The sequence below is a fragment of the Bombus huntii genome, unplaced genomic scaffold (genome assembly GCF_024542735.1).
Source record: "Bombus huntii isolate Logan2020A unplaced genomic scaffold, iyBomHunt1.1 ctg00000061.1, whole genome shotgun sequence".
Lineage (NCBI taxonomy): Eukaryota > Metazoa > Arthropoda > Insecta > Hymenoptera > Apidae > Bombus > Bombus huntii.
Genome location: NW_026099322.1, coordinates 1027626 through 1047448, shown reverse-complemented (window position 1 = coordinate 1047448; position 19823 = coordinate 1027626). Strand labels below are relative to the sequence as shown.

Genomic DNA, 19823 nt, shown 5'->3' with positions numbered 1-19823 from the left:
GTGCCGATGCAATGGTACATACATTGTATTAGTAATCAAAACTCCAGGCAGAAACTGCCTAGCAACGGCGTTTGGAACTTTCTCGATGCTTCCAACGAGTGTGCCTAGCAACGGCGTTTGGAACCTTCTCGATGCTTCCAAACGGGTATAGAAAACAAAATGCAATCGTACAGGGAGAAAAATCTCCACGAGGCTGGCATTCTTGCGACTGCCTTGGAGAGTGATACATCGAGCATTTTCGACGATCGCATTTGCGTCTAAGTTAGTTTCGCTTAGTAAGGAGTTATCCCGGTGACCGTGGATTCGTTTGAACTCAAACATTGCTAATAGTATTATTTAATTTAATTATTCGTAGATCGTATTATTCATTAGGCTTAGTGTTTGTTAGACTTATTATTAGTCGTACTTATTATTTGTTAAGCTTAGTGATAGACCTGTATATACGTGTAAATAAAATCTCGGCTTTGTGAAACGATGGCTAGTCCACATGAAGAGTCGTCGCGCGCCCAAAATTCGAATCGTGACCCGACATATAAAATAAATCTTCCTGTAACTTGGGTCCTGTGTGAAGTGTATCGTTTAAGGAGGTTCCGGTAGTGCTTGGTGCCGATCCGTCGAAAACTACACGGAGTTTGGTGGTTTGACTCGATGCTTTGGTCACGCCATGATGGGGTAAATAGTATCCGTTGTCGTCGGAGTGGTTGTCATTGACCTTCGTCATGTGTCCCAACGCCAGGTATTCCTGTATTACCGTTCGATATTCTGATTCGAAGCGTTTGTCGTGCTGGAATCGGCGATTGAGTGAGGCGAGTCGTTTACTCGCCAGCGTTTTAGAGGATCCGAGTGACTGAAGCTGATCGTTGAAAGGTAGAGCGACGATGTATCGTCCTTCGCTGGTGCGTCGGGTGTGGGCTTGGAAGTGTTCTTCGCATCGTCGATCTGCCTCTGAGATATGTTTAATTGAGGGTCCTTCATCGATTTCCCAAAACCGCGCGAGGTCTGCTTGTAAAGTCGTCGTGGATGTGTGAAATATGTTTGTAGCGGTTTGGGAAGTTGGACTCCCCCCGATTACCCATCCGAATCGCGTCTTTTGCAGACGCAGTCCAGGCTCGTCTGGCTGCGTGAGGTTGACTTGTCCCACACACATCGACGCGAGTGTTGAACCTGAGCTTAGTAGTACATCTATCGGAGCTGGTAGATGAAATCGTGGATCGGCCAATTTGAGATTTTTTGGTATCTCAAGTGTCGAACGATCGATGGGTTCGCTGGGAATTAAGGTTGATATGGTTGGAATGATAAGGAACGTTAATGTCCGCGTGTATGTACCGTCAGTGGAAGTGATCGTGGCCGTGATGTGTCGCTTAGAGGTCGTTGTCAAGGTGTCTAGAGCTCCGATCGGGACCGAACATTTGTTTTGTCTTATCTTTAACGATTTTGCTAATTCCTCGGTAATGAAGTTCATACTGGATCCGGTGTCGAGCAACGCTCGACAACGGATTGGTTGCTGTTTATCATTCAAAATATTAATCTGCGCTGTGATGACTAGATCATTGGACAGTAATTCGGATGCTATTGGTCTGGTATGTTCGGTCATCAACGGAGTCGATCGTCGGCGTCATTGGTTGTGTGTTCGTCTGTCACTGGGCGGTGGACTTGGAGACGCGGCTGTTCGTGGTGTTTCCGATCTGTGGTCTGTTGTGTGCCTTTTGCGGCGAGTGGGTGATACGTAAGGTGGCAAGGAAGGTGTTTTGGATCGGCTATTGGATGGGGAAGATTTCGGGCTGGACGTGCTGGAACGAGACCCTGAATGGCGTTTTGTCCTATGCAGCATTGTATGATGTCGTTCTCCGCATATGCGACATGATCCTGCGAAACAATGCTTCGTTGTGTGCCCTTTCCCGAGGCAGTTGAGGCATAGTGATGCTGTTTTGACCTCCCGAATGCGTTCGCGAAGGGATTTGGTTTTGAAGGTGTCACATCTCCAAATGGGGTGTGGTCCTTGACAGGTGGGGCATGTTGGAGTAACCTGTGTCGCCGTAAGTGCATGCCCTCGTGATGCGCGTTGACGGACCGGAGTAGTTTGTTCCGGTGATTCTCTTGTTTGTCTGACCGTGGTGATCGGTCTGGAGCTTCGTGCTAATCTCTCTAGGAAGTTTAATAAATGAATGTACGGAGGTACCTCGTTATTGGGCAGCGTCATTTCCCATTGCTTTTGGATACTTAGTGGTATTTTCGAGAGGATGAGGCTGTTGAGCATAGCACTGGTATCGGGGTAGGACTCTCCTAATTTGTTCAATGCATATATGTGTTGTTTAAATGTGTGGACTAAGCGCCTTAATTCCGTTGGAGACTCCTTGGTTATCCTTGGATAATCAATTATTGCCATGCAGTGACTGAAAGCTGTGTATCGTGGACATTCAAAACTTTCCTTGAGAACGGCTATAGCCTGACTGTAGTTTACATTACTAAGGGGTAACGCGTTTAAGCAATCGGCTGCTTCTCCTTGCAGGGCGGACTGCAGGTAATGGAATTTCTGTATGTCAGTGAGACTAGGATTTTTATCGATTGTGGAGGAAAAGGTATCATAAAACGTGTTCCATTTTTCTAAGCTTCCGTCAAAAGTAGGGAGCCGAAGATCTGGTAATTTAATGGATATCGGATTTAAACTTGCGGATGATGCACAGGTTGGAGGGTTTATGGATGTCGACGGCGAAGCTGTTTGCGCGTTCCTCAGAAAATTTTGTAGCCTTGTGTCTACCGCGACGTACTGATCCCTTATTTCGAAGCCGCGCGCTTGTTCCTCCTCGTCCAATACTTCTAATTCGAGTTGAATCGCTTCGAATTGACTCGCAACTTCGGTCAGTTGTTTCTCGTAATTCTTTAATAAGGAATTTTGCTGACTCTCGGATTGCTCGTACTCGTCCAGTCGGTTCGATAAATATGTGAATCGGCCGCTACAATAGCCTCGTCTCCGACGCAGGGAGATGAGTTGGTCTTCGCTCGTCATCGTTGCCGAGGATAGGAGATGGTCGAAATAAGGAACGAGCTTACCTTACTGTCGTGCGGCGTGAGGTCGCGTGTATGTTAAGTTGTGAAATTCGTTGCGTTGATGGTTGTCCAGCTGCGACGGAAGGCTGCGTGGTTGCGTTCCCTTGCCAATGGGATGTGCTTCTTCGAAGATGACGCGCCTGACGTCATTGGTTTCGCTGTAGTGGATGCTCCTGCTTCCGCTGCTGGTTTTGATAAAGTCACGTGGCACTGTGTGGTCACTGGTAAGTGCACTCTTCACTGGCACGTGATCCGGCTCGAAGGACCAAAATGTTTCGATCATTCGCGGAGAGACGCGATCGCGAGATATCACGTCAACGAGAGTTGTAAGTTCTCGTTACGATTAAACAATCGACGCCACGAACTGATCGATTCCCTTATTTCGATTATGATAATAAGGGTAGTTCAATGAAATTTCACAGAATTAACACAACTAAATTAATGTTTATTGCAACAACTTATTAACTAGAAAGATATAAATGGAACAACAAAAAGAAATGTGACTACGTAATGCGCGATATAAGATATGTGTTGACTGTTTGGCTTCTCGAAACGATCTGATTCTTTCTGGAAGGCGACCCCCACTACCTTCGGATCATGCCACATTCTTTTACGCCAGATAAAATAACGGCCACGAATCGACGTTTCTGGAGGTCGCCCTGCTTAATGAAACATGCGCTTGCCACTACAATGTTTGTTTTGCCGGGCAGCCGCGACGATCCGTCTGCGACATTATAGTGCCGCGACCGACAGTTAAGAATATGATATATGGCAAGCCGCATGGCGTAACACCGTATATGGCTATATCTATTATCGTCTTGATTAATTTAAACATTACGAGTATTCCAAATATTGCTGCACTGACAGTTCCAAATTCCATGAAACCAGTCCATAAGCTTGATACGGTATTTTTCGCTATTGTCGTTAATGTGTTTTCGTCCATCATTCCCAGGATGTTTACTGTTCCAGGGACGATTGTTTTTCCTGTCGCTCCTCTGGCCAATGTGTTCAAGACTGCAGATTTTTCTGCCGGGAACATGACGTGGTCCCGTAGTGCGTCGAGGTCTTTTTGGGTATATATTCCGCTCGTGGCCAACGACGATGGTGCTGAATATCGCCACGTTTGGCGCACGTCCGGGCGGAGTTCCTGTGGTGTGATTCCCTTGCCAAACGGATAGCTCCGAGTAGCATTCTGTTGTATGTCGTACCTTTACTTGTACCGGAATGCATTCGACTATATGGACCGCTTCTCCTGTGATCAGAGCCATGTGTCCTGGGTTTTGGTTATGGTGTATGCAAATTCGTCGGGCGGTAAGTTTGCCAATCTTAAAGCGTTCTCTATTAGTTTCTTCTATGTGGTGCGTCTTTGTGTCGGTATATCATGGTATAATGTTTTCATTTGTCATTTTACTTTCGAGTTTATTAGAAATAAGAATAACCTTTTATTATTATTAATATATATATATATATATATAGAAAAAGAAAATTTTTATATTTATATGTATTTTTTTCTCTTTTTTTTTCTTATTGTTAAAACCTTTGTTTTATTTTAGGTTTTACGTACATGTTATCAGTGAAAATAAATATTATTGTAATATCGTAGAATAAATTTGAATTAGAGATCGGTTGAAAATAGAAAAAACCGTGTATGTCGTCCTTCTGTGGTTCGTTTACATTTAAGAGCGCCTATGTGACTAAAGTCACCTAGTTCTTACAGAGATATGAGAAAAAACAATAAAGAACGCTAGAGCAGAAGGACGGTTTCGGGTTCAAGGAGCGATGACCGAGAGGTCAGAGTATGCGAGTCGAAAAGCGAGTGTGTTGCGAGAGTCAGAGCTAATTGAATCGTTGAAGAGTAGAGTCGTTAGAGGTTTCGAGTTGTCGAAGAGTAGAGTCGTTAGAGGTTTCGAGTTGTCGAAGAGTAGAGTCGTGAGAATTGATAGAGTTGTTAGAGAGAGAGAGAGTGTGTGTGTTAGATTCGTTGTGACGAGAGTGATCAAATAACTGTAAAGTTATTTGATATAGATACGAGTATTGCATTTAGTTCCGTTAAAAAAATATCGTTCTCTGTCCAATTTATATTTGTATATTCAATTTAATATTAATAAATTGTAAGTAATCGAAAAAAAAAATTTCTATACTTATTTTCCGATATTACATTATGAATGCTACTTGGGTTATAATTATATACATATATGCATACGTATTGGTAAGTAGTATAGATGAGATTTGTTTTATTGTTATGAATATATAAGTATATATTATCAATAGGAATAGATATTACAAATATAGCTTGTCTTTGAATATATATATATGTGCGTGTAATGGTAAATATGACGGCTTATTTTTATGAGTCACTTGCATTATCAATGGAAGTGAGTGTTATAAATATCGCCTATTTTACAACATGCGTGTATATATATATTGGTAGATATAAGTGAGAATTATATGTATAGTTATAAATGTTGTTTGTTTACAGGTGGATAGCAAAAGTATTTGGTTTCGTGGGTGGCGTACAGGTGCCTTACAGTTCTACGGTGCGGATTGCTATTCCTTGGACTAAAAAAATTTCTTTCGAGATGAGTCAGATTATTGTAACGATCATGCATGGGAGGATTTTCTGCAGAGATTCAAAATGCTCTCTGGATTCCTCGTGAAACGTCTGGACAACACCTACATGTACTTCCTCCGTCGTTCAGAGAATGGTTGATGAATTCGCCATCCGTTCTGCACACACATACAAAAATAGTTAATGTATATATATATTATTTATTTTTATTTTTTTTTTTTTTATAAGTTTCGTTCGGACCTGTTCCTTTGTACGAAGACTGTATCCCTGTATATAATATAATATATATAATATGTTATGATTATGTTAGTTGTTATTTATTATATATATATTTTCCTTATCTCTCTCTTTTTTTGTTTGTTTTTTTTTTATTAGTACCTAACATTGCTATTATGATGCTGTATTACATTGCATTGGCTATTATTTGTATGTGCGACGAATTTTTCAACATGGCCGCTCGCGTGTCTCTTTGGTATGGCGTTGGTTTAATGTCAACAGTAACGTGTTGTTGAAATAGCTAATTAATTGTTAATCATTATAATTTTATTTAGTAGTGTTTTTGTAATATTGTTTTGTATTTCATGATATTGTCTGTGTCAATACCGTGTGCTACTTTAATGTGATAGCATGGATTGTATTGTTACCGAATTTCAATAGTCATTGTTTTGATTATACGTGACTTGCATTTATGTAAGTCTTGTTTAATTTAGTTAATGTTTTGTGTATTGTGTTACCAGTTATTTTCGTGTAGCATAACTTTATTCCTTTGCACCGAGTTCAGTCATGTCTTGTTGTTAATATTTAGTTAGTCTATCTTGATTAATTTCTAACCTATTTCTGTGTTTATTGACTTTTCTTATTTTCCCTATTAATTTATTATTGCTTGTACTTGCTATTTGTTATTATTTTATGCATGATATGAATTAGTTCCCTTATTAATGATTAAAATTTATTTGTTAGATTAACATTGTCTGTAATTCTTTAGATTCTGCTCTTTCGATGCTGCGTCACTTACCTGGATCGTTCCCACAACATCATCCGATTCTTTGATATGCCTTGGATACTTACTACGGCTGCCTTCAATCGTCTTATATCTGTGGTCATAAAGGTGGTGTTTAATTTATTTAATTCAATATGTGTATAATGCATTGTATGTGCGACCGCTATTGGGCATTACAAAATAACATAACAATACTACGTAGATTAATGCATAACAAAATATCCTTTTACTCCGGTTATATTTATTACTAACTCTCAATTAATCTATCTTGATTATTTTCTAACCGCTTTCTATACTTTATCAGCTATTTTATTTCTTCTTATTAACCTGCGAAATTCATGCATGTACACTTCCTTGTATAGTGATTAATTGTTCACGAGGTAGGTTGCACTTTCACTGTTTTAGTTATTCGTTGAACTAACACGTTTTACGTTCAAACAGTAATTGGAGCACTCGTAATAAACCTTTTCTTTTCAAGTTTCCGCTATCTGTGTTATTCAACGAACAGTGCCATGTTTCCACAGTATTGTTATAACATTTAGTACTGTTGTATTTTGCATTAAGGCAATTGAAGTTAATTTGTTCATTTATTTTTCAGCTGGCTGTTGTACATGGTGTTCCGTAAACAGGGAGCCATAACCTATTTTGCACGTAAACCTTCTCGTATGATGATTACTTGTTCACAAGGTAACTTTCACTTTCACTCTTTTAATTATTTATTGAATCAACACGTTTTATATTCAAACAATGATTGGAGTACACATGATAATTTTCTTTTTTTTCTTTTTAGGTGTTCGCTATCTGTATTATTCGACGAACAGTGTCACACCTCCTTTTGATTTATCCACAATATAGTTATAACATTTAGTAACCTTGTATTTTGCACTGAGACGATTGAAACTAATTTATTCACTTATTTTAGGTAGCTGTCGTACATTATGTACCACGAACAACGATCCATAACCTATACTTACACGTACACTTTCTTGTATGTTGATCACTTGTTCACAAGGTAACTTTCACTTTTACTAGTTAATTATTCATTGAGTTAACACGTTTTATATTTAAACAATAATTGAAGCACATATAATAATTTTCCTTTTCTTTTCTTTTATGTTTTCGCTATCTGTGTCATTCGACGAACAGCACTACAACATACACTACTGCACTACGTTGCCCACTGAAATCACTTTATTCATTGTTTATTTCGATTATGCGCTAGTTTTAACTTGTTTAAGTGCACCGTTCGCGGAATCCCTTTTTTACTTCAATCTTGACGTTTTGGTTCTGCAAGATTTCTAGCACTTTGTGTGGTCCAGTATATTGATCGGAGAATTTTCCTTTACTAGGTTCTTTTAGTAAATATATCGAATCTCCTATTTTAAAATCTTGAGGGTTGATTCGTCGATCGTAATATTCCTTTGATCTTAGTTTGGATTTTATCAAATTTTCTCTTGCCATTCGTTGTACGGTGTAAATTTTATTGAACAGATCTTCGAGATATTCTGAGTATGTTGGTTCCATGTTCTCTTCGATTATTACTTCACCAGTAGGTTCTCTGGCTAGATGTCCAAAACTAATTCGTGCGGGGAGAATTTCGTTCCTTTCCTTCATTTTAGTTTTTATTTTGCGCCAAGACGCAAGTTTACTCACATCGATCCAATTATCCAATTGCTTGCTAATAGCATTCAAAATACAAATTTTTGAAAGTGTCGCAGCCATATTAACCCAAAAATATTTTGTATATAGTATAGTGTGATACCATCTATATTTTCCTGGGGGAATCATAAGATCAGCACTACCTACTATGTTACCTACGTCAAATATTAGATGTAGTAACCAATAAAGTATTTTTAATCCAATTATAATCCAATGGCTAGCGTATTCAAGTTTTTATATATATCTTCAACTGGTGATTCCCTATTTTCTCCCTTTTGATTTCTTTGGGCTCGTTGAATTTGCGTTTCTTCAGCTTGAAAATGTTTAGAATCCTTTTCCTTAGTTACCTTTTTTCCTTCTTTATTTACTTTATTCACAACACCTTTATTTTTCTCTACCTTTTCAGGATGAATAGTTTCATTGGAAGTGCTTATTATAATTAAATTATTATTTATTTGTATGGAACGTTTAGGAATATTTTTGGTAGATTTGGAATTATTCTTTGAATTTTTATTACAAACCTTTTTGCTTATAGATTCTGTTTTGGATTTAGGGATAGCTATATTTTTATTTTCTATAGTGTGATCTTCCTTGCAATTTAATGATTTGGCTTTGAGTTCGATAAAGTTTCCTTCTGATGGTTTTATAGAAGTTTTTGAGTGAGATACACTCGCTATCTCTTTTCCTATTATGGTTGAGACATTCACGAAATTCGTGGAGTCTTGCTTTTGTATCTTTGCCAAGTCGAACGTGGAGAGGCAATTCGCACTTCCCAGCGGGTCCAATATCTCTGTGATATTATGCAGTGGATAAGCATTGCCTGTCGTCTCGTCGTTCAATTTCCTAGTTTCTGCTTCGTCTGAAAGTTCTTTGGCACTAATATTATTTATCTTGTTTGGTAACTCAGGAAATTTCTCACTCATGATCCTGTCTATGGCACCGTGCGTCCTCTTATTATTTAACGTGACATTATCCCTTATCACAGCAACGGAATGGTGTTTGCATTGAAAAGTTGATTGGTTGAAATGATCAGCATCTCTCTTTTGATTTAGATCTCTATCGAGGTATTTATTTATGCATTTTTCTTCCCAAATTATTGCTCTTGCTTCTTTTCTAACATTTTCTTCTATTCCCGGGTTGTTTAGATGTTTCCGCGACGGCGGAACGTCCAAGGATTGGTATCCTGCTATCTTTACTCGTAAATACACCTCGTTTGGAAGCCCCTTAACGAAAGCTTCCCTCGTGTCTCGATCTATCCTATCTTGAAATACGGTGCCGTACTCGTACCTTTCCCCGTTCGTTATCGCCAGTCTGAGATCTTTGACGCGTCCTATGTAGTCCAAAATATCTTCTCCTGGTCGTTGAAATATTGTAGCTAATTCCCCTTTATATTCGTTAACCGTTTTTCCCGGACCGAACATATCTTTTAATTTATTCCCGAAATCGTTTAAACTTATTACTTCTGTGTCTTCTATGGCGAGAAATGCGTGTCCGCGAAGCTTATTCGTTAATAATTTTACTAACTGAGATTCTTGATGCCTAGGAACCATGTTTCGTGCGCGCTCGCATGCTCTTAAAAATCGAAATACCGAGGGTCGATGTCCGTCGAACACTGGTACTGTCTCTATTGCATCTTTTAACTTAATTGGTTGGGGATTAACTTCTATCGGTATTGTCGCTTGGGAAATTATCGGCGATGATACGGGTGTCTTGATTTCTTTTTTTGCTTTAAGTTTTTCCGACAACATCAAGATCATGTCTTTGTCCAACGATTCTAATTTAGTCGACATTATTTCTTAGGTATATATTTTATCGATAATCGTAACAACTTTAATTTTTTGTGGAGCGAATCGAACCGTTTAAACCAACTTTAATCCTCCGTGAAGCGGATCCCACCGCTGCCACCAAAAATTTAAATCTCTAATGTTACGTATCAATTTGTTTGTTTAAATCGATCAAATCTTAAGTTTAAATTTTACTAAAAAATTTCTTTTTTCGTTTGAGTTTGAATTTAATCTGAAGGGAAATAAATTGAATTGATATTATTGTGTATGTAATACTGATTTAGATTTCTAATTAATACGGTAGTTGCTGCCACCAGAAATAGTCTAAGGACTATTTCAAAATATTTTATTTTTTATTATTTTTTTTCGTTTAATGGGTAGCGTTAACTGACGCTTAATGCAACTGGTAAACGATTTCCACTTTTCGGCTAACCTGCTATGTGTAGGGATATTGGCACGGGAGAGGATTAAAGCTGGGAACAATAAATATTTGTCCTCGTTAAACGGATTTTTATTTGAATGTAGAATTGCTTAGATTATTACCTTTATATATATTTTATTAGCCGGATATATATATTTTAGCGTTGCTGGATTGGATAGGAATGTGAGATTTTTCGTTGTTTTATATAAATTTATTTTTACGTTTGACTTCTTCTTCTCTTTTAATTTCGCTGTAGTAGTTTGCCGTTAGAACCGAAACTCAATTCATTTTCTACGATGGATTCTGTTACCATGATTTTCTTGCCTTTTGAGTTTAATAATCGAGGATGATTCTAACGATCCTCTCTGTGTGGGACTCGTGTGATTTCGCAAGCCTTGCCCAAAGACGGGTAATATTTTACCAACAGTGGGAGGAGGAATGCGAAGATCGATGGGTGTTTTCGATAATCGAAAACACCGTTTGCACAAGCCAACACAGCGAACGATCCTTTGGTTAAATTTTCGAAGGGAAATTGTTCTGCTATTTCTCTCTTACAATCGCATGCAATGATGGCAAGAATATCGGTTAATAGCAATGCCGGTATTGCTCTTAATTTTCGATTGACCCCGACGATGTATTTAATGGTCCTCTCTGTGCGGGACTTGTGTGATTTCGCAAGCCTTGCCCAAAAACGGACAATATTTTACCAACAATGGGAGGAGGAATGCGAAGATCAGTGGGTGTTTCAGTAGCTGAAAATACCGTTCGCACAAGCCGACACAGCGGACAACTCCTTTGTTTAAAGTTTAAACAATGATTCTATCTTCAAAACCGTTCACGAAAATAAAACGAGATCGATGATAGGAAGTTCTAATTCGATTCTCGAGGGCAACGAGATTATCAGAGAAGAAGGAAATTTTCAAAATTAATTTTCTTACCTTGAGGAGTAGGTGCTGTCTGGTGCCATTACCTCAGCTGCTCCGGTGGTCGTCGAAGTTTTTGTTGGGTTTATTACTTGAACTCGAATATAGTTTACTATCAACTTTTACTTTATTTATCTATTTCGATACAGACTGAACAATTTACTAACTGGATTAATACCGCAATTACAATGCGCATTTCTGTCTAAGCGATGAAATGAGGACTTCAAAGATAAAATCTTTCTTTTACTTAGTCGCGGTTCTCTTTTCTTGACCGAAAAACTAAAGACCCCGAAACGCAAAATACTATACAAAATTTCTAAACGCAATGATGAGCGCAATAACGAACGTAGTAACAATGAACACAAAATATAATGAGCACAAGAATAATGAACGGTAATAACAATGATCACTATAATAATGAACGCAAGGATAATAAACGTAATACGAATGATCCGTAATAACAATGAACACAAAATATAATGAGCGTAATAAGAATGTTCACCAGAATAATAATGAGCGCTGCTCTATGTTGCTTCGCTTATTTATAATGCCATCCCCCACGGGGTGGTGGTCCACTGGGGGTACGCTTCCGTGGGAATCGGGATGTTGCAGTTTGGGTTTCTTGGAATCGTACGTGACAAAATGTAAATTCCGTATTTCGACTTAGTTTTTATCGGTCCTGTGCTTCTGCTGAGCTAGCGTCTAGGAGGCTTGAAGCATTCCATGCTGATCTAGTATTTTCCGCGAGAAACTTCTATGTTTTGTACCGTGGGAATTACCCGTGTTTCTTCGGCGCGTGCAAGGGCCGGCGGCTGCAGCATCATTATCACCTCGATGTTTGCTCGGGCAACACGCGCAATTCCGCTGCTCTCCCACAACAAGGACCTCCTTCTTCGAGTTATTTTTCGTAAGTTTGGATATTCGCATATTATGGTTGTTTTTGCGATTTTAATGTTTTTTCCTTTTTTGTTGTTTCCCTAGGCTTCGGTGATCGTCGTTCGGACAATGTTTGCGGAGGCATTTCCATCAGAGGTTCCTTATTATTATTATTTTTTAGATGTATTTTGTTTTATATACGATATATATATATATATATATATATATATATATATATATGTCGGAACGAACATTAGAATTAGGGTTAGGGGCGTGAAACGAATCTTCGTTTGGGTTACACGTTGTCGTTATGCAATAGAGAAGACATTGACTAGTGCAAATACGATTATTATAGAACCGGACAAGTAACCGCGGTAGTTAGGTACTCGAGAAACTAATGACAATGATCCTAGGTTCAATAACGAATCCGCGGTCGACGGGATGATAGATGAACGTACTCACAAAATCTAAGTCGGACGCGTAATATTCACTGATCGTAAAGAGTTACTCCTTTCATCAGTGAGATCACGAGCGAGAATGCCTTTCCCGTCCCGATGATGCCACAGAGGAAAACTATAATGGGGTGTGTCTAAGGACACGAGATCATCGGATTCGTCGAGAAAAGCCTTCGTTCAGAAAGTAAGGGAAATTGGCGTTGCTGCTAATTGGTCAATTTCCATATCGGTGGTTAGAAAAAGATGCTAGCCGCCCTCGAGGGAAAGTTGCTAGTGGGAGACGCCGCTCGTTGAAAAATATGTTTCCCCTATCTTCCCGTAGTTGGGACAAAGACTGTTTGTCTGTTTGAAGGACTTTAGTTAACTAAACCTTAAGATTTATAACGGGCCCTCGGGCTAGCCGAACATGTACTGCGGAGACGCATCGACATCTGGCAATCATCTTACTCGAAGAATAGGGTCTGCGTGTGGCGAGCCACGGGACAGAAACCGTTGGAATGTTTATTGTCGCGTGTATATTAATATTTCTTTTAAGGAGAGCTATAGAATTACTCGATACCTGTTGTTAGGCAAAGCGTTCATCCCTTGACCGCGGCTACGTTGGGCGACAGACTGTCACCTCGAGCCAAAGCTCACCGTCACTAATCTCGAACAATTACAATCGGATTGAATAACTACAATAGTTTAGTTACAGTTATAGTAGACTTTAGATTGCAATGTTGCGGGGCTATCCAAAGGTTCCGGTATCCTTTCATCTCCGACATATAGATATACATGTATATGTGACGAAATATACTAAAGCAATATTGACCCTTTGTCGCTGAAAGTATCAAACTACAAAACTTCCTTTCAAATTTTCAGAATAAGGAAATCAGGATCATGATAAATAATTGGAACATAATTAAAAATAATATATCTTCTCTATAAGATAATGAATACATTGGTTCATTTAATTTTTATGGATATTCAAACCGCTTCTGTGAAATAAAACGTCAAGATTATAGAGTATAAAATTCATAGCTATGAAATAACTAAAACTCTGATGTATTATTAAAAATATACGTTAGGTTGTATGTAGTGATACATACAAAGATTACATGTACAAACCCATAATTAACACAATGCTACCACAACCATTCTGCAATCTACCTTGCCCAAAACACTCCTCCAGTCACCTCCAAACTCTTCAATTCTCTCCACCTAACCACCCACAAACCATTCACAAACATGCAATTCTCGACAAAAGAAGAACTTATCGTCAGTTGTCCTTAACATCTCGTTCATTCATTTGGTCCCTATCCCCCTATTTCCTCCCACTGCGATGATCGCACTACATTTTTCCACGTCTCTATTCTATTCTCTGGATGATCTGAATTCTCGAGCAGTCGAGTGACGATTGATCTGTACAATTGATCGATTTCTTTTTACTACAGACATGCAAGAAATTCCGTGTTGGAGAGCGATGTTGCGAGTTCGAGTGCCTGGACCACCTGAAGACCGGAACTGGTATAGTTTATGTCGTTGATGATAATAATTCCTCCACGACTCAGCAACAAGAGCTACTCTGGGTGATGAGCTTAATGGTGCTGTTGCGGCTATTTTAATTTTTCAACAAGGATCCAAATGGCGCCGTTGACGAAATTCTTTCATTATAAACGTCAACGATCAACATCAGCCATCAGGGAACGAAGAAGGTACGCTGTAACGTGTCTGAGTAATTATACCTCGAGGAGTATGTGGCGGATCGGTATCAACAGAGGACGCCGACAGGTCGAGGCATCAACGCGGCGCAACACCTCCCGGGCGATCCGCGGGTACCAACCGCCAACACTAGAGGGCTACGACGACAACGAGTCTGTCTGTCTAACTCGCTAGCGGTCGAATATACGAGCGATTGATATAAATACCGCACCTAGCGAGACTCCCTCTACGTCTAAGGCAGGGACTACCGGGCATAGCCTTACTGACGAGTCCACCGGTAGTCCCGGGACGAAACGCACGACTCTCTTTTCATCCGCCTCACCTGGTGACCACCGACAACGAACACGCACCTTTGGAGAAGGAGTCAGGAAAGGAGCCAACCACCGACGACGACCAAGCCAGGAAGTGATGTAGCCATTGCAATAGTTCATGGGCATCACCTCCAGCAGCACGTCAGAGGAGGAGACAACCACCTCGTCCCCACGACGATCAGCCTTCCATCATCGACGACGAGCCATTCCCTCTAACTTGTATCGCGCTATATAGCTTTGGGGTCACGCTATAGCGCTAGGGGGAGGCTGTGTGGCGGATCGGTATCAACAGAGGACGCCGACAGGTCGAGGCATCAACGCGGCGCAACACCTCCCGGGCGAACCGCGGGTACCAACCGCCAACACTAGAGGGCTACGACGACAACGAGTCTGTCTGTCTAACTCGCTAGCGGTCGAATATACGAGCGATTGATATAAATACCGCACCTAGCGAGACTCCCTCTACGTCTAAGGCAGGGACTACCGGGCATAGCCTTACTGACGAGTCCACCGGTAGTCCCGGGACGAAACGCACGACTCTCTTTTCATCCGCCTCAAGTACATACAGTTATGTAATGAAGATTCGTATGTGAGTGTTTGTTTTCTTATTTCTTTTCCCTTTGTTTCATTTGAATGGATTTTTGTACTCAAAGAGCGAGGTAAGATTACGTCAGATACGTTTTTACATATGCTAAAAAAATGGAAAATGATGATGATGAATCAATGACACGTAGAAAATTATAATCTATTGTATTGCTGTTATCTAATGGTGTTGTAGTTGACTGTATGGTGGATGTATCTAATGGTGTTGTAGTTGACTGTATGTTGTTCAATATTGCTATGAAACTCTTCTGATTCATTGTCACTTATACGAAGGATGGAAGTATACGAAATTGATAAAATTATTAATAATATTTACGAAGAGAAAGTAAACTGTTGGATATATGACAAAATAATTCTATTTTAAATAAGAGACTGGTCAGAGTGGTTATTTTGTTTACAAAATCAAACGAATTTAATGAATGTAATGGTAAGGAAGTAACTATAAGTGGCTGTTAAACTATTTTTATGCTTGAAAAGTAATTCGCAAAGTAATGTAAAGCAGTACTACTGAGTTGTACATAACCTCTTTCAGAATTTGTTCTTAACCTCTTGCTTCATAACTTCCTTAATTATACTCTTCAAACTTATTGACTACTTCGATGTTGTTACGAACAGAAACTGATAAAATATTAATCTTAAATATAGATTGAAATGAAAGCTTGTCACGTAAATATATATATATATATATATATATATATATATATATATATATATATATATATATATATATGTACTACTTACTCAAACTATGGATCACATAACCTATACAAAAAAAAAAAAAAATTATTGTACACTATAAAGCAAGAGGTTAAATCTTTAATCTGTTAAGAATTAAATTTTTTATTGTAACTGCGAAAATTATAAAAGTACCAAGCGAAGCAAGTACGGAATATATGCGGAATATGAATCGCTCAACGAACCAAAGAGCGGCTCAGTGACAAAATTAGTAAAGTAAAGACCACAAATATAACAACATTATATTCTACCACAAAATAATTCTCTATACAAAAAAGGTACACAACGAATCGATTTTTCACAACGATAAGAGTCAACAGAACCAATCAAGACCAGGCGAGACTCTCATAAGACAACGATATCAGAGGGATCAAATCAGCGACTTCAATCTATGTTACAGAGTATAGTTATCAAGAAAAATTGCTCTTTTCATGAAAAGTATGGTAATGATACTCTTATAATACATTGTATATCTGGCAGTCGGGTGTGCCCGTGGCCATCGGAAATGTAAAGACGACGCTTTTAGAAAGTGATAGCGCCATCGCGTTTTAAAAACGCGTTAGAAGAAGGACGGTTTCGCTATCCAAGGCGAATCGAAAAGTGTGCGTGTTGCGAGAATCAGAGTTGATCGAGACGTCGAAGCATAGAATCGTTAGAATTGAGTTGCGAGTGTTGTCGAGTGTTAGAGTTGCTAGTGAGAGAGAGAGAGAGAGAGAGAGAGAGTTACCAAATAGTTGTCAAGTTATTTGTTGTAAATACGAGCGTTGCATTTAGTTTTCCTGTTAATCAAACATCGTTTCTCTGTCTAACTAATATCTGTATTTTCAATCCATTATTAATAAATTATAATTAATCGAACAAAATTACACCTTTAATATATTCCGATATTACATTACCGTGATGTAATATTTATCATGCTTATTTTGTACGTAAAACGAATCGTTGGAATATTTCCGAAGCTAACGAAGCATTTCCCAAAAGTTAAACCGAAGAAATTAACGCGAATAGTTAAGTGAAATTTTTCCATTAACTTGCTGACCAACCGGCAAATAAAAAATCATAAAAATTGTTTCAATGTGTTAAGGTCACGCATAACTTCTTTTTTCATTGACGATTACCAAACAGGTAAAATTTCGAAATTGTACGAAGGCCACGTGACCAGATCGTATTGGAATTTGAAGTGCATGGAAAAAGACAACTCGAAGTACAAATCTTGAGCTGTACTACTCGAAGTACAAACGTGAACTAATGGATGCAGAAAAGCAATTAACGCCAAACATCCGAACAGCATCTTGGAGCCCGTCATTGTTCTGAAATAAAAGAAGTGACGAATTAAAAAGACGCAGGACTAATAATAATAAAGGAAACTTAGTTCGTATTATAAATTGAATTTACATCAGAAAAGAAGCACGATCAAGCGAAACAGATCGTAGAAATGACAAATATCATCGATATACGTTTCAGTGTAATTTCACTTTTGAAAATTATTTAGTTTAATACGATCGTATTCATCGCTCTGAAACTTTCATTGTGCTGCAATTTGTGCTGCGTCTTTTTAATTTCTCTATCTTTCTGTGTTTTCGGAAAAATTACTTGAAAGATTAAGAATTGCTTGCCTTATTTTATTTTCGATTAGTTAGGATTTGATTATTCCAGGTAAGGTTTATTATTTATAACAGGTTTTATCACTTGTTTATTATTTAGGAGTTTGTTATTTTAGGATTAGTACCTTTTAGGATTTCTTATCCTTCGAGTTTCTGTTTCAGATATCTAGGTCTATTTCAAGATGTTTTATTACATTAGGATTATTTATTCGATTAAGATAATTTAAGAGTTTCACAATGTACAAAGAAATAATCGCGTGAAATTTAGATTTATGCTTTAAACGTATTAAACACGCGGTAATTTCAATGTCTGTAGCCTCGAACGTGTTCTGATTAGTTGTGTCATTGTCTGTGACATTGAAATCACAAAAATCCATTGCAAGTGTGCTGTCATGCAATGTGGATGTAATTGGGTTTTTTGGGGTTAGGTTGGGGTTAGGTTGTATCATCTGATTTGTACAGTACTATTTTAACGCAAGGACAGGAAAGTTATTATATATTTCCCGTCCATTATTTGAATCGTTGTGAAGTGTAACGAATTATATTCGATTCGAGGAGATGTTAATGAATTACCCATTTCATATGTAATTACATGGAAATAAAAATCATTGCAAAAATAATTGATCTAATGACAACGGAATTTCCAATATTTTTTTGTTTCGTCACGTCTTTTTCATAATATATCTTTTATAGGTACGTGATTTATTAATCGTTCGAATGGAAATAATTATTCGTATAATATTCAAACGATTCTAGCCATAAAATAAATTAAAACGATACCTGTAATGCAATCTGCGTATGACGTCAACCTCGATCTATGCTTATACAAGAAATTTTATCAATCAATGACTAGATATACAATAATCAAATATTATAAAATTTCCTGAAAACCTTTAGGTGTTAATATTAAGGTGTTAATATCTTTAATATTTGCAAGTTATTGTTTAGCGCTAATTAGTTAGAATGTAACAAGTGGTGTACCAGAATTGAGATAATTAAGCCACACGAACAATCTTATTTAGATCTTTTTAATTTTTTAATTCTCTTTTGCTCTAATACTTCGTAAAATTAATCTTCATTAGCTACTACACTTCATAGAATAACAAGAGATAATTTTTCTTATATAACGTTTCATTCATAAAATCTATCATTAAAGTATATCTTCATAAAAATATCATTCCATACTAACGGTATATTTGGTGTCATACGAGATAACAGTTACCAGTGATGACATATGTAACTTTATAAAGATATCTCGTTTTATTATATATTAAAAGAATGTACTCATTGCTGCTATATTTCAGATGAAAAAAAGGAGGCAACGATTTTACAGTAAAATCGTTCGTTTACAACTGATTCATTTACATTTCATGATAATACTGTGCATTCTGAATATGCTATGATTTGGTTTAAAATAATAAATAGTCCATTCTTGCATACTATTGCTCCAGCTTTACTTGTATTTTCGATATTGGTATAAATAGAAAGACAATTAATGTCGTTCGAGTCTATTTTCGGATCATTTATATTACGTTTAATCCATATAGTTATTATATGAGACATAGTATCGTAAAATTTGGAAGAATAAAACGTTCGTACAGGAAGTACATTTTATAAGAACTCCAACAAATCTGCGTGTGCACCTAAGATACAAACTGATAGTGATTGTTCATAAGTTTATATACATTATCTAATGTCAATCGAAGGTATCAATTCTTTTTCTCCATAAGAGTACTTTTTCATTTATATGTGTTCAAAAATACATGTGTTCAACCGTGAAGCATATGTCACCTACAACGAAAAAGAGTTTTCCTATACTTAATATTTCCTTTATATACCTATGAAAAGTCTATTCTTCGCGTAGTATGAAATTATGAATAAATCTGGAATATTGTTCAATCTGAAAAGAAAAATAACTTATTGACATCATTCATTGATACGAGATTCAGAATGTTTGTTTTGTCTTGCAGAAAAAGAAGGCAGCCCTCCCTTTCTTTTAATGTGAAATAGAAAGCGAAAATTTGAAAACAGATTTTTTGGAAATTTACTTGCAAATATCGTTTTCAATATCGTGATTTTCTTCCCAATGGTACTGTACTTTCAAATTTTCCAGTATCCCTCTAAAAACAAAAAG

The 19823-nt window shown here is 37.7% G+C and overlaps 1 protein-coding gene and 1 long non-coding RNA gene across 2 annotated transcripts; both read right to left on the bottom strand.

Annotated features, from left to right (window-relative positions):
* Positions 1-1615: 1615 nt before the first annotated feature.
* LOC126876023 (uncharacterized) lies at positions 1616-3007 on the bottom strand. The gene has a single exon (XM_050638934.1). It carries the CDS (start codon positions 3005-3007, stop codon positions 1616-1618), a length of 1392 nt encoding a protein of 463 aa, XP_050494891.1.
* A 12741-nt stretch (positions 3008-15748) lies between these two features.
* On the bottom strand, positions 15749-19530 carry LOC126876013 (uncharacterized). Its single transcript, XR_007693871.1, has 2 exons — positions 18470-19530; positions 15749-17395 (listed from the first exon to the last, which is right to left on the bottom strand). It is a non-coding gene; the product is annotated as an uncharacterized LOC126876013 (long non-coding RNA).
* Between the last annotated feature and the right edge of the window lie 293 nt (positions 19531-19823).

Bases quoted from the DNA above. Each gene is read 5' to 3' on its own strand.
- LOC126876023 (XM_050638934.1), bottom strand. From the start codon at position 3,007: ATGACGAGCGAAGACCAACTCATCTCCCTGCGTCGGAGACGAGGCTAT.